This window comes from Pagrus major, chromosome 5, assembly GCF_040436345.1.
Source record: "Pagrus major chromosome 5, Pma_NU_1.0".
Classification (NCBI taxonomy): Eukaryota; Metazoa; Chordata; class Actinopteri; order Spariformes; family Sparidae; genus Pagrus; species Pagrus major.
In genome coordinates this window covers 33701158-33716003 of record NC_133219.1, presented here as the reverse complement: position 1 = coordinate 33716003, position 14846 = coordinate 33701158, and the positions used below count along the sequence as shown (strand labels likewise).

General features: G+C 39.9%; 1 protein-coding gene across 1 annotated transcript; it reads left to right on the top strand.

Annotated features, from left to right (window-relative positions):
* Positions 1–2538: 2538 nt before the first annotated feature.
* smarcad1a (SNF2 related chromatin remodeling ATPase with DExD box 1a) lies at positions 2539–14690 on the top strand. The gene is made up of 23 exons (XM_073467204.1): positions 2539–3001; positions 3857–3992; positions 4078–4198; positions 4345–4414; positions 4701–4795; positions 5226–5327; positions 5986–6064; positions 6186–6877; positions 7459–7655; positions 7872–7962; positions 8458–8557; positions 8784–8843; positions 9045–9120; positions 9281–9416; positions 9558–9689; positions 10116–10211; positions 10426–10543; positions 10649–10764; positions 11111–11299; positions 11393–11511; positions 11723–11905; positions 12084–12193; positions 13428–14690. The coding sequence occupies exons 1-23, from the start codon at positions 2887–2889 to the stop codon at positions 13487–13489; spliced, it is 3195 nt and encodes a 1064-aa protein (XP_073323305.1). The 5' UTR covers positions 2539–2886; the 3' UTR covers positions 13490–14690.
* Positions 14691–14846: the final 156 nt, after the last annotated feature.

Sequence of the window (14846 nt, the reverse complement as noted above, 5' to 3'; positions counted from 1 at the left end):
ATGAAGAAAGGAGCTACAAATCGCCGTTGTGGCTTTTGAAAGAAGTAATGCGTTATTTTGAGTCAGTTACCAATAAAAAAAAGGAACATACAACTCATACAATCCTGTGTCATTCATTTTGAAAGGTTACAATCTTTATCAATTTCAGCAGACTAATCTGTGTGGGTGAACTCTTTCCTAAAGCCATAAAACCTGAGAGCCTTGTAGAATACCAGGGGGACAAGTGTGTCAGATTGCAGATTTTTTTAAAAGTCAAACTTCTCCAAGATTTTACAAAATAAAATCTTTAGAGTAAAATGTATGCCTAAATCCTGATAAGAATTTTCAGTCTTTTACATAAACTTTGGAATAGCCTTTAAAGAGCTCACTTTCGACCGAAATTAAGAGGTACTGTCTTAAATTCCAGGTCAGATTCTACATAGTTCTTGTCTTAATTATAAACATTATTATCATATTCTTCTTTGTGCTGCTGTACTCTAATCTAAGCCACCCTAATTAACTTTATGTGACTGCTTAAATATAGAGGGCTGTACATGCAGTGGACCAAGAGTCTTTCGGCACAGCACGTTATCAGATGATTCGTGCAGGACCTCAGGCACAGTGCATAATTATGGTCGTAAAATGGCAGCAAAACAAACTGTACTTGTCCTCACAAACTTGTCATCAATAAGAGCACGCAAAGTACACCCACACACAGGCGAAGGACTTACAAAGGGATGGTTCTCAATACTGGCAGGTGGACCTCGTTCCATCTCTGACAATGTGTATATGCTGCCCCCTTTTGATCAGTAAGTGTATGAAAGTCTCTGACTCGCCAGAAAAGTATGGTCAGTTTCTCATCTGAGTGTGGCATCTAGTGGACAACATGCAGAAACAGGTTATTTTAACCAGAATAACTCCAGTCCATAGCTTAGTTGAAGAGGTTTGTTTGATTGAGATAAAAAGTTTTATAAAACTAGTGGAACTAATTCAAATGAGAATGGCTTTATCTCATTCAAGTCTGCTATTGTTATTATGGTTAACTGCCACACCAAGATGGGATAGAGCCATTCTTAATGTCAGAAGTTACACCTTTGCTTTCTTTGGTTTGATCATTTAAATAGTCTACTGAAGGCGAGTAGTGACAACAGGGATACATTTGTGCCAAAATCGGATGACAAAAATATTTAGAAATCAGTGTTAAAATAAAATGACATTACTATTAAATTTACTTTCATTATCTTTGTCTGCCCCCCAAGACAAACTTTGGATGAAATTGACTTTTGTTCCCTGACAAAACCAGCTGCATCCTTACTTTTATGGTAGATCCATGGACTGATTCAACTCTAACAGAGTCAGAACAGTTTACCTACCCAGTCTATAACCCTTAAAAAGTGCATGAATACTTCTTGCCGACAAACATCAATCTTGTTGCTGAGTTGCAGCTCTTTTGTCTTGCACCCACAAAGAGTACATTGTTTCACCAAAAACTACCGTTATTTTGTGGATTTTTGCAAATTCAATCCCCTTTACCCAACATGCATTTCCTTGCAGGGTGAAGGCAGTTAAAGGGTAACTCCACACATTTTTCCACATTAAAGTGTGTTTACAGGTCCTCGGGAGTAGCCTACTACTGCATATGTGGAAAAAGTAGTATTAAAGCCTTTAGTGACCACAGAGAAAGCATGTAATCTGATTAATTGCCTCCAGTGTGCATTGTGGGTAATGTAGGCATCAAATTCTGAAAGCATTCAACTGGCCTCACATTGCACTTAAATGCTCTAAAACTGATACAGCAGAAACAGAGATAACCCCTTTTTAATTCCACACATTTTTAATCCTTTTTAAAACTCAGTGCCTACATTACCTAGAATGCAACACCACTGAGTGATATCACTGGAGGTTATTTATCTTTCTCTGAAGCTATGACAGTCTTCATATCACCTTTTTTTTGTTATATCCTGTATTGACTTTTGGTTTCCTGACACTGCAGCCACAACCACTGAATGTAGTTTCTGAGCACATTTGACACACACAGTAAAGGTTAATTAAACACTGAATTATAATCTCTATATTTTAATGTGTTTGCACTAAATAACAGGCGTGGGATAATAAATATAGAAAATGATATAGGGATATAGTAATATATGGGTTACCTTCCAGTAATGGCGTTACATCATTCGTTTTTCAGTCCTACAAACTATTTTTGGGCTTAATGCCTTTCCTTACATCACCACATCACAGGTTTAATGAGTGTTGTTGGACTGACACAAGATAGTTCACCCCCACTTATCTTACAAATACAACCCTGCAACACCATGATACCGTAATAGACTGCTTTATTTATTAGACTACGCTATGTAAATAACACGAGTCTTGTCGGAGGGGTTACAAACAATACAGTATGATATATTTATGATGTATCGCTGTTAACGATTCAGCCTTTTTTAACGAATCAAAGCAGAATTTAAGCAGAAACGGAAGTAGGCTACAGGGCATTATCTTGATTCAACCGTGAGTTTCCGCTCACCCTTTCCTCTGACCAATGAACGAAGCCGGTACAGTATCCTCCACTGCCGCTGGAGTTCGCGGGAAACCGGCTGTAGCTGTGACACTTCAAGCAGTAATTAGACTCCGGATTAAACAGTTATCTTTGATACTAAATTAGCCTTTCATTATCCGCTTTAAACTGTTAGGGTTGAACACGGAGCGCTGACACAGCTTTAAATCGTCGTCTTTCTAGGTCTGCTGCCCAGGCTGAGATGCTAACATCCGACGCTAGTTAGCGTTAGCTTGCTAGGCTGTCATATTGGCTAACAGTAACGCTGTGCTTTATGCGACACGGCAGAAAAATACTGGTGTCTACGAAGAGACAAAGGGCTGCCGCTGTCAGGCACGAAACAGACAATGAGCAGGTTCAATCTAGACCGTTTTCGTTTTGACAAGAAGACAGCGACGACACCAAACAAAGACCAGGATAGCGGCTCCAAAAGTCCAGAATCCGAGAAGGAGAACAAGCCAGGTAACTAGCTGATGTTAAAGCTAGCTCACAGTGATGGTAGCCAGATGTGTCAGGCATGCTATCGTTAGCAGTAGTTAAGTAACGTGGTAAATATTAACATGCTGTCAGAGTGACTGCTTCCTACGTAACAGTCTGTCTGTAGCCACCCAGGGATGTTAATTTGTATTTATGTTGCTACGTCTTGTTTTTACAATGAGGTTATTTGGCTGTATTTCAAGTGGTTAATTCTGACTAAGTCATACATCACAGTGCTTTGAATGCAGTGTGTCAATACTAATAATGTGAAGACATTTTAAAAATAGCTATTGGAGCTTTAATACAATGTCAATCTACTCTGTGCCTTTTAATTCTGTGTCTCGTCATATATTTTAACATTATGATGAGGCTTAATCACCCGATTGTAGTCAAGTAGGTGATAAAGGAAAAGGCATGGGGACATGGACCAATCTAGACTCTAATATATGATCCCTAAGCCACCCAGAGTTTCTGGCCTGATCCCTAACAGATCACCAGCTTCAGTTTCTGCCCTCAGGCGTCTTTGCAGGAGCCAGATACTTAATAAAGTGAAGCAGTTTAATTACACTATGCTTATTGTATTCTGTCATTAGTTGGAGTTTGATAGTGGCTCCTTGAGACATGCCCATTATTCTCAAGTGTCACTCCTCTTGCTGTTATTACTTTATTGCATCATGAACAGTTGTATACAAATAGAAGAGAAGCATGGCCTACAGTATCTGTATATCATGAGGAAGATACATTTTAACATGAAAGGAAAGGAGCAGAACACTAACATGTGTCAGTAAACAATCAAGTGGATTCATCTGCCAACTCTTCATTACCGTTTTTGCTTTCCAGCTCAGATGAAACCTGTCAAAGCCGCACCAAAGTCCCATACCCGAGGAGTGGTTTTTGAGGAGGTCATCACTATTGACGTCGAGGAGGATAAGCTCTCTGAAACAAAGATCAAAATATCATCAGCTAAGACAACCAAGTAAGTGTAAACTAAGGATGACAACATTTTTTCACCATAGTGCAAAGTCATACTTTCTAACAGTCTTGTCGTTTTTCTTCTATAGGAGTCCTGCAGGGAGATCATCCAAGAATGTGGATACAGATGAGGAGGATGACGAGTTGGAGAACAAAATGAGCAGATTACTGGAGATGTTTCCTCAGTTGACGAGAACACAGGTGCTGGAGGTGAGTTCAAATAGAGCAGAGGCCTTGCAAATTTTCAGCACAGAACGTATTAGCCTGCTATAATTTATGCACTGTTCATTAGAAGCAATCCCTTTTAATCTCCTGAATTTTCCTGTTCCAAGCACCTTGTTCTGTTCTGTTTTCAGGTCATTGGGAGCACAGGCACATTGGATGGGGCTGTAGCTGCATGTGTTTTAAAGTTTGGTGATAAAGAAGGTAAGTAACTCAATTTTCTTTAGCACATAATAATATTCTGTGCTTGTTAATTTTCATCTTTTGTTTTTATGATATATTCAACCATGTTTGGCTCTTTCTCTGGTCCACAAACCAAATTCAGAACCTGATTTATTATTACTGGATGTGGTGTACAGGTGGAGAAAAGCAGGAAATAATTCCAAATATGTGAAAAACGTTGCAGTAAAAACAGTTATACCTGCTCAGCAGGCTACTTTTCTCAATAAGTTGTCTGCTTTTGAGATAGCTGGCTGTTGTGTCTCCGTAGCCCCAGACCAAGGCAAGAAGAGAAAGCAGGATGGATCCAGCAGTTCTCAGGACAGTGGTGTAATTCAACCCAGCAAGAAGAGGAGGTCATCATCGGTAAGATGACTTACTCACGTTACCTTCATGGTTTGAAACAGTCACGTAACAGTGGCGTCATTCATCATGGCATCTTTCAAAGATTTATCACACTGGATCATACACTGCAGAAAAAAACAGTAGGCCTACTGTTGTTTAGTTGCTCATAAGGCCTCAAAAGCTGTTAGAAAAATGTCTGCTCTTTTTAACAAAGACAGAAAAGACAGATAAACATATTGATGATAGAAACACCAATGATTATTTAGGCTGATGTACAACAGAAGTTCTGCATTATCATATTTTTTGTGTGTTAATTATGATTATGTGAACAATCTATGCGGCATGAGTGCCACATGCAACTTTCAGTAGTTTTGTTTTATGTAACTAAGGAGGAAAGGGATCATTCCCTCTGCACTTTAAATCTACCTTTCTTGTTTTTTGAAACCAAAAGGTTTCTGGTGAAGAAGATGATGAGGGCAAAGAACCAAGCTGGGAGAAGCAGGAAGCCATGGTCAGAAGACTGCAGAAAAAGTTTCCAGACCAGGACAAGGAGGTGAAGATGCACAGACATTTCTTCTCACCAGTTCACTTCACTGTAGGGTTTCGTTTTAGTCCAGTCTGATTTTTCCCTCTCCAACTGTATATACTCTGCAGATAACCGTACACTGACTGTATGACCAAGAGTTTGTGATCTTTCACAAAAGCAGAGGAAGGAAAGATCTCCTCTTAGTTTTTGATGCCTTGCACAGAAGCTTTGCAGCTTGAAAAACCTTGACAGCTCGTGCACTATTTAGCTTAGCTGTATTTCCATTTAATAGTGTGAACACATTTTATAAAAACTCCATAAAATATTATTTAATATAAAACAACACCAGTTTCCTGCATTCAGCAAGACTGTGGAGAGGAGGGAGATGAAAAGGATCTTTTTTCTGTGTGCCAAAAAAAACATATTTCTCAAAACATCCATAACATCAATTCAATATAGGCATTTAGGATAGAAAATGTACCATTAATTTCTATCAGCCGGGCCTATTTGTATGACAACATTTGTAGAAAATCTGCCATTGTCCTTTCAGGACTTGGCTGTTATCTGTTTTACGTCTGCTTAAAATGATGTTTGACACTTAAAAATGTCTGTAAAGCCATGCCACACCACAATGAGAAAATAAAAAAATATAGGCGGACCCTTGCTGATGTCTGTCTCGTTGCAGGAGCTGCGGATGGTGCTGCAAGAACACGACTGGAATGTTGAGAACGCTCTGCAGGTTCTACAAATGTTCTCAGACCCTGGTGCGAACACAGCTGCCATCTTCTCACTGTGACCTCATGTATATGTGTACTTTTAACTGTTATGTGGATTTATTCTGATACCACTTCAGGCTCATATTGTTTTCTTTCTATCTGTTGTCAGATAATACCAGCTTCAGCTCACCTGAGGCAGAATATAAGAAATCTAGTAAATCGAAGAGCAAAGACAAATCAAGCCAGGACCACAGAGAGTTGAAGCGCCACAAAGATCATGCAGACAATAATAAAAGGAGTGATCGTAAGAACCACAGAAATAGCAGTGCAACAGAGGAGAGTGCAGATGATACAGACGCTACAAAGGACAGTGAGGACAGCGATTCGGAGTCGGACGACAGCGAAGGTTCCAAAAAGAAAAGTAGCTCTTCTGATATGTCTGCATGGTTTACCAAACGTTCTGGTTCAGTATCTTCATCTTTACCTGTCAAGAAAACGACTACCTCCTCCTCCCTGAAGCCGTCCTCCTCTTCCTCTGCTGCTCAGATGTTGTCCAGGTTTGCCAGTGGGACCAGTATAGCTAAAAAGCAGGCAGCAGAAAGCAAGCAGAAGGCGCGTGCCTCGAATGAACATGTCAGTTCTGAGGGGGAAACTGAGGATGAAGAGGACGCAGTTAGCAGTGAGTTTGAGGACTCGGACAATGAGCTGGACACTAAAGGTGGCATGACGGAGCTGAAGAAAGAGATCATCGGGTTCTTCCAAAAGGCATCGATAGATGAGCTGTCACTGATCGCTGGGTGCTCGGTTAAAAAGGCCCAGAAGATTGTGGAACTGAGACCCTTTGATAGCTGGCAAAGCCTGGTGAGAGAGAGAGAGAGAGAGAGAGTGTGTGTGTGTGATATATATCAAGTAGACCTCATGCAAGTGATACGTTCATGTCAAATGAAACACTTGGCACACTTAAACAATGGGGATAGTTGTTAAAACAAAGAGCCACAGTCAATCAAGGTGTGAAATCATCCTACCAAACACCTGGAAAATAACTGTGACCTTTCAAGTTATTGAGCGCACTACACCAACATCTTCTGTGTATAGACACATCAATTTATTGAAGAACTCATCTCCTCCTGACATGTCTTCCTTCAGTTTTTTTTTTCATTTAACAAACATTTATATTAACAGTATACATAAATGTATAATCCCCCCCAGTCAAAGGATGCTTCACAAATAATCTTGTTTTAGTTAATCATATCATACCAAACACCATTACACTTAATTGGGTATGGAGTTCATGACCAAATATGACCTAGTCAAGGTCTAGAGGGATTATGGGATATTAGTGGACTATTCTAAAACAGTCAAACATTGTCTGAAAAACAGTTGACCGGACTAGATGCTTGACATATTGTGTGGATGATAACTGTATGTCCTTTCCTCTTCAGGTCGATGTCTTCCATAAGGAAAACGGGCTGTCGGAGGACTTAGTGCTGGGCTGCAGAGTCGTTCTCAAAGAGCGGAAGGTTGTCCTGGGGCTCATGTCAAAATGTGAGACCATTTCCTCTAAAATGGTCAAACAGGTCACTCAGGTGATGGAGAAGGGCACAGGGGCAATGAAACAGCCCGAGATACTCAACAGCCAGTAAGTAAAAATGCACATATAGTACATATGATGTGATGGTTAAAGGTGCACTATGTAGTTTTTAACCAGAAGAGAAAATTCTTCATTGACAGATTTTTATTTTATTTTTTTAATGCCTAAACAAACTAAATGATACTTATAGTTCATGTTTTGTTTTTTGTTTTTCAAATGACAGCTCCAGTTCTTGTTATCAGTCCGTTATTTGTTATATTTCAGGTTCCAGCTAAAACCCTATCAGCTGATTGGTCTGAAGTGGCTGCTGCTTCTGCACGAGCACAAACTGAGTGGTATCCTCGCTGATGAAATGGTAAGAGAACCTTCCTGGGACCGCTGGAAAATTACCGGCTGCACTAACAACATTTATGAGGTCGTGATCGTCCAAAACAAATTTAAAAAACCTCAGTGTAAACATTTAATAAGCCAAGCAGGACAGCCGGCTTTTACAGCTTGTTTAAGTCACCGCTCAATGAGTGTTACTGTGTGAGGATCAAAGAGTGTTTTGCGTGGATATGTATCCTGCAGGTGAATAAACAATCACACAAGGAAGATTTATTTGGAAATACATTTGTTTTTTAGCCCCAAGATGGTGAGAGAAGAGAGAACTTTGATTTGTAAAGTTGAGTAAAGCCTCAGTGCTTGCAGTGGAAGTCTGAAAGGATTTTGGCTGTTTATACAGGTAGTGCCTGATCTGAAACGCAAATATCTTTTTTTGGCTGTCCATCTGGCTCTTTCTTTATTGTGTTTGACATCTGACTGACTCTCTATTTCTCCATCTGTCTCCCTCTTTCACACTCTCTCTCAGGGTTTGGGGAAAACTATCCAGGCTATAGCGTTTCTGTCCCAGCTTTACCAGAATGGAATAGAAGGTCCTCACCTCATCACTGTGCCATCCTCCACATTGGGTAACAGTCTCACACTATTTTGCTACATTTTCTTTCAATTATGTAATCTAATAACATTTGTTTGATAATAATGTTAAGCATGAAAGCATTTGTTATTGTCTCTTGTTTAAGGCTATGTTTACACATGACATTTCTTGTGTGGAAAAAGCACTTGTCAGGATAAAAAAAACACTTAAAAACACTCTTGTGGGTGATTCATGCTGATTGCACTCTCTCTTTCTTATAGATAACTGGGTCAGAGAGCTGAAGCTGTGGTGTCCAAGCCTCAAAGTTCTTGTCTATTATGGTGAGACTCTTCATTCATCTTTTCACATTTATATGGTGTCACCCTAATGCTAACCCTGCAGTTGTTATGGGAACTGTAAGTGTTCATTGTGATCAAGCGTGCACAGAGACAGCTGAAGAGGACTGGGTGTCGCATTTGTGCATAAAAGTGTCTTAGCCCATGTTCATGTAGTACTAAAGCAAACTAATATGTTCTGTACAGGATCTATAGAAGACCGCCGCTACCTCAGACACGACATCCTCAATAAAGATGTTGAGTTCAACGTCATTGTGACCACGTAAGCAAACACACAAACACACACACCATCATATCTACAGAATATTACAGTTAAGGTGCTACTGGAGAACTAAATCAGTTCCTCAAGCAACTTGTCATTCACATTTAAGAAAAAACGCGAATGAGTCATTTTGTTTTATTCTGATTTGCTTGTTTCACAGGTATAACTTGGCCATAGGCAACGATAGCGATCGCAGCCTGTTCCGTAAGCTGCGTCTGAAGTATGCCGTGTTTGACGAAGGTCACATGCTGAAGAACATGAACTCTCTGCGCTACCGCCACCTCATGGCTATTAACGTTAGTTCACTTACATTTTTTAATGTGTTTTATACTTCCACGTCTTTCCTGTATATCTTTGCCATAATTATTTGCCCTTCTACGCTTTACTTCCAAAAGTATTGAACATAACAAGATGTCTCCCTGTCTCTTTCCCTGTAGGCAGAGCATCGCTTGCTGCTGACAGGAACTCCTTTACAGAACAACCTCTTAGAACTGATGTCTCTCCTGAACTTCATCATGCCATCTATGTTCTCCAGCTCCACTTCGCAGCTCTCCAAAATGTTTTCTATGGTGTGTATGTGAGTCTGTGTTGCACTGTTGCTCGGTTTGTTTGGACAGATGGTAGCTGTGCTATTTGAAGCTGAATGGCACCAAAAAATTGCATGCACACCACTTGGAAACACAAGCCTGTCCTCGCCCTTTTATGTTCTAAACTGAAGCAGTGTTGAATAATAATCAGTCAGTTACTCTGGTATAAAAGCTTGGGTTTGAAATGCTGAAACACAGCTCAGATTATAGCATCACTCCTGATACTTCATGAAATAGCAGGTTGTGAGAAGAGTCCTTCACTTTCCTTTCCCCTACTGTCCGTTAGTCCCATTAAATGATTTGTTTCACAAATGTAAAAAGCAACAGAAGTGCTTGTCTTGAAAGATTTTTTTTTAAAGAACAAGGCAACTTTAATAGTTATGTGTTATGTTGTCTGTTATGTGTCAGAAATCCCATGAGGAGCAGAGCAGCTTTGAGAGGGAGCGTATTTCTCAGGCAAAACTCATCATGAAGCCTTTTATCCTCCGAAGAGTCAAGAGCGAGGTAAGTTCATCATAAGTTACTCTTTTGTATCATAAAAATGCTTAAACCTTTGTCATTTATTTCAGTATTCTGTCGAAGGGCACTTGCAGCATCACAATAACAAATGTTGTAGGTCATCACCATTTTCTAAATTGTGGCCATAATGTGAGTAATTCCACTCATACATACCCTGTGTAATTATTGTGATCCCCTAATCGTCTTTTCTTTCTTTTAGGTCCTCAAGCAGCTGCCAGCCAAGGAGGAGAAGATAGAGTCTTGCTCAATGAGTGAGAAACAGCAGGTTCTCTACAAGAACCTCCTTCAAAAACTCAAGGCTACCACCAATGGCGAGAGTAAGCCTGATTCACTGCTACCAGTTGTGCATCACTGTATTGTTTTGTATACAAAACAGAAGTTAATCTCTGGTTGATAATGCCCCTCGTGCCTTTTCTGTGCAGAGCGCGAGTTGTGTAATGTGATGATGCAGTTGAGGAAGATGGCCAACCACCCTCTGCTTCATCGACAGTACTACACCACAGAAAAGCTCAAAGCCATGAGCAAACTCATGCTCAAGGTCAGTCCTACTCCCACTTTCTGCTGTGTTTTGTTTGTGTCTTTTGACAAGTAACTTCTAACTTCTGTTTTTGGCTTAGCTGGCTGATGACACAAGCATTCAAATGACTTTGCTATCTTAAAGTATTTGATTAGTTAAATAACATAAATGAACACAGAACATATTCACTATAACAATGCAAGTGCCACAACAAGATGGAGATGGCAAAGCATTTTTGTGTTTACACTTGACACACTTTGTCTTTGTTATTCCCCATTAATGTCCCTCCTTTAACTCTTCCCTCTGAGAATTTCTCTCCCCTCTCACATTAAATGCTTCCTCCACTCTTCTTTCTCTCCCCCCACAGGAGCCGACTCACTTTGATGCAGACGCTGCTCTGATCCAGGAGGACATGGAAGTGATGTCAGACTTTGAGCTGCATCGTTTATGCCAGCAGTACTCTTCCATCGGCACCTACCAGCTTGAAACCAGTCTCCTGATTGACTCTGGGAAATTTCACCACCTCACAGAGCTGCTGGCCTCACTTAAAAACAAAGTAAATACAAATGTGCAGAACCATGTCTCGATACATGCTTTTTGTACACAAATGTGTGTCACGTAGCATAACTTCTTGCCTTTAATCCTACAGGGAGACCGAGTGGTATTATTCAGTCAGTTCACCATGATGCTGGACATCGTGGAAGTGCTGCTGAGACATCTTAAGCATCGTTACGTCAGACTGGATGGATCCACACCCATAGCTGACAGGTCAGAGTTGTACAGTATATCGAAATCAGATCAATTGTAGCCAACGAGCAAGAAGCATTCAGCACTTACGCTTATAGACGTGAAAATCTAGCTGTTACTTAGAGGTGGAAATTACGCCATTGAGTAAAGGAAAATTGAAGCAATGTTTGGTATTCAGCTTTATCATCATACCATAAATGTTGTAATGATTAAACTCACCTTTGTCCTGCAGGATTGTGTTGATCGATGAGTTCAACACGGATCCTGACATATTCGTGTTCCTGTTGTCAACGCGTGCTGGTGGCCTGGGCATCAACCTCACCTCAGCTAATGTCGTCATTCTGCATGACATCGACTGCAATCCCTACAATGACAAACAGGCAGAGGACAGATGTCATCGTGTAGGCCAGACTAAGTAAGATGGAGTCTATAGATAATACTCCCCCTTATTATGTCAGTAATAAGACAGAAAACATCTCTGTCATATGCATGCAGATTCTGATGAGATTCATTAATATTAATGTAATTACAATTCTCAGTGCTCCAAGTATTGATTTGCAGCTGTAACTAATTTACTTCACTGTGGGTTTCAGGACTGTACAGGTGATTAAGCTGATCAGTAAGGACAGCATAGAGGACTGTATGCTGCAGTTGGGCCAGAAGAAACTAAAGCTGGAGCAGGATATGACCGCTGCTGAGCAGGGTAAGAAGATGTACACACATACGATTGTTTTCTTGACTGCATGCACACCATCTCTGCAATAACTACATGAATTTTACTGAATTTTACTATGCTATCAGAGTTTTAAAAACTAACAAAAAGAGCAGAGATGATTTGCTTAAGAAGTGTTTGTTATAGCACAGTAAACCCCCAGATTCCACTGGGCCTGTCTGCACCGTGTTTTGGCCGCATTTCGGTCGCTGGAGCTGAGCGTGGCCATTCTTATCAGTGCTTGTATCTCCACCAGCTGCACCACAGCACATTTCAGTGACTTCCCAGAAGCGCCTCCCATCTTTGTTCTGCAAAAATATGCGCCAAGTCTATTTTTGATGAAAGCAGACCACAGCCATGTTCAGGTGCACAGAGCAGATAGAGCCAGTCAGGAGGTCGGACAGTGGAACAGCGTAGTGCATCCGGCCAAGGACAAATGACAACATAAACACAAACTGAGCAAGTCCAAAATATCATGCAGGCATGATGTTCCGCTTCTGAAATGCTTTCAGTGGCATATGAACAAAACAGCGTCACACACGCCAGGTAGGAGAGACATGTTCAGTGGAATCAAGGGTTAAATGTTCCCCCACTTAGTTACTCCTCAAATAACAGACTTAAACAAATCAATCAATCAGTAAGGGAAGAGGTCAAGCAGATTCCAGAACTACATCTACTACATGCTAAACCCTGCAGAGGTAGCAGTAATGAAATATTTTTTCCTAAGCAGGTATTTGTTGGTGAAAGTGTCTTTTGGTTAATCTAAAAATCAAAATTAAAGAAAACATTTAAAAATTATATTCAGAATAGACGATCCAACATTTCAACAGGTCAGATCTAACTAAAACAAATCTTCCTGTAAATAAAGTGTGAACACATTTTGAACAAACTCAGGAAGAGTAAGAAGGGAAGGATTCCTCTTCCAGGACAGACAGACATGGAATGGAATACTTTTATACAGAAGTAACAAATTTACTAGTAGATTTCCAATGTGGAGAAACGATTCACAGAATTAAGTGAATAAAGTACAGATCATTATGAAGAAGAGAAGATGTGAAGCAGCTTTCAGGTTACACCAAGCACTAGTGTAGAACTGCAGGCAACAGATCCAAACCTCAAGGGAAGTGGTCATATTTCCTGGCACTCTCAGTGTTTGAAATAGTTGACTTGTGTTTACACTAACCTTCTGCATATGAAAACATATAAAACATCATTTGTTCTTCAGGTGATGAGGGGACCATCCCTGAAGATATGGCATCTTTGCTCAAAGCCTCACTGGGACTGTGATACACAAACACATGAAACTTGTGACAGTACAAACCCGTGACTGATGGTATTCCTGTGATTCTGGGCAGACTTGAGTGTTCTGACTGAACACATGCAACTACTGATAACCATATGCTGCCATGAAAAAAAACTTCTGATGTTGAGATCTGATTAACTGTGTAGAATGGTAGCTGTGCCTAAAACACTATTTTTACAGTTTTTGCTCCTACTTTGATAACGAGACCAGTAATATAGAGGCAAAACAAAAAAAATTGCCTTTTTAAATATTATGCACTCTACCTGTGATGCGAGTCTCAAGCTGTAGAAACTTGAAACAAAGTGGTGTTTAGAAGTTCAGACCAAACCGTCAGGAATGCAGCGTGAGTGCACCATCGAGCGTGTTGACTGAAAAAAAAGTATCATCATTTAAGTTGACATAACCCCCGCAGTCTTACATTATTCAAACTCAAATAAAAGTACAGTATGCTGGTCAGGAAAAATGATGCTTACAGGCTGTGTTATACAGATGAAATATTTCAAGTTCTCGTAGGGATGTTATGCTTACAAACCTGAAGAGGTGGTGCATGGAAAAAGGAAGATTCTTTACCATCCTTCATATCACACGGTTGCATCTCATCACTTTTTTTATATAAAAAAAAAAGTTTACATCAAAACATTTAAACAGTCGCAGGTAAGGCAACTATACTGGAAATGTTGATATTCCCATGAATTTCCTCTGTGACCAATCCTTAAGCATTGTAGACAGCTGAGGTTACATGAAAAAGTATCTGGAAAATTGTATTCTATGTCACTGTAAATGTAGTGTGTTGAGTTTCATCCTGATATCATATTTTAAGTTACTTGTTCAGCCAAGACAGACTGTTTGACATTTATTGACTGAAGATACATGGTTGTGTGGGTGTAGTCAATGCATTTAACACACACGTATTCCAGATTTTCTAGTGTGTTTAACTAGAAAATCAAAAATATGAAATAGAATGTCTTTACTGAATATGGTGCTTGAATTGGTTTCTTCTACGCCTTTAAATATCTTAAGCCAAGCGACACAGTGAAGATGATTTGAGGAAGTAGCTGCTGCATTTATGTACTGTAAAAGTGGCTAGTGTGTTGTGTGTACAAGTGTTAATGTAAAAGCTTTTATGAAGTCATTTGTATGTTTTTAAGGTTCCTGTTTGAACTGAATAATAAAAATTTGAATAACTGTTTGTGTGGTCATGCTTGCAGCGATTCAGCACAAGCAGTTGCCAAAAAGAAAATTATTTCTTCTGATTTTTTTCTGGCCATTTTGAGACTCTAGTTGAGTATTTGGAGCATCAGCATTTGTGGGTTTGACTAGCCAGAGGAAGGCCAAGGTTTA

Coding starts and splice junctions, on each gene's coding strand:
- smarcad1a (XM_073467204.1), top strand. CDS start 2,887: ATGAGCAGGTTCAATCTAGACCGTTTTCGTTTTGACAAGAAGACAGCG. Junction 3,993..4,077: donor TCATCAGCTAAGACAACCAA/GTAAGTGTAAAC, acceptor TTTCTTCTATAG/GAGTCCTGCAGGGAGATCAT. Junction 11,300..11,392: donor TGGCCTCACTTAAAAACAAA/GTAAATACAAAT, acceptor TTAATCCTACAG/GGAGACCGAGTGGTATTATT.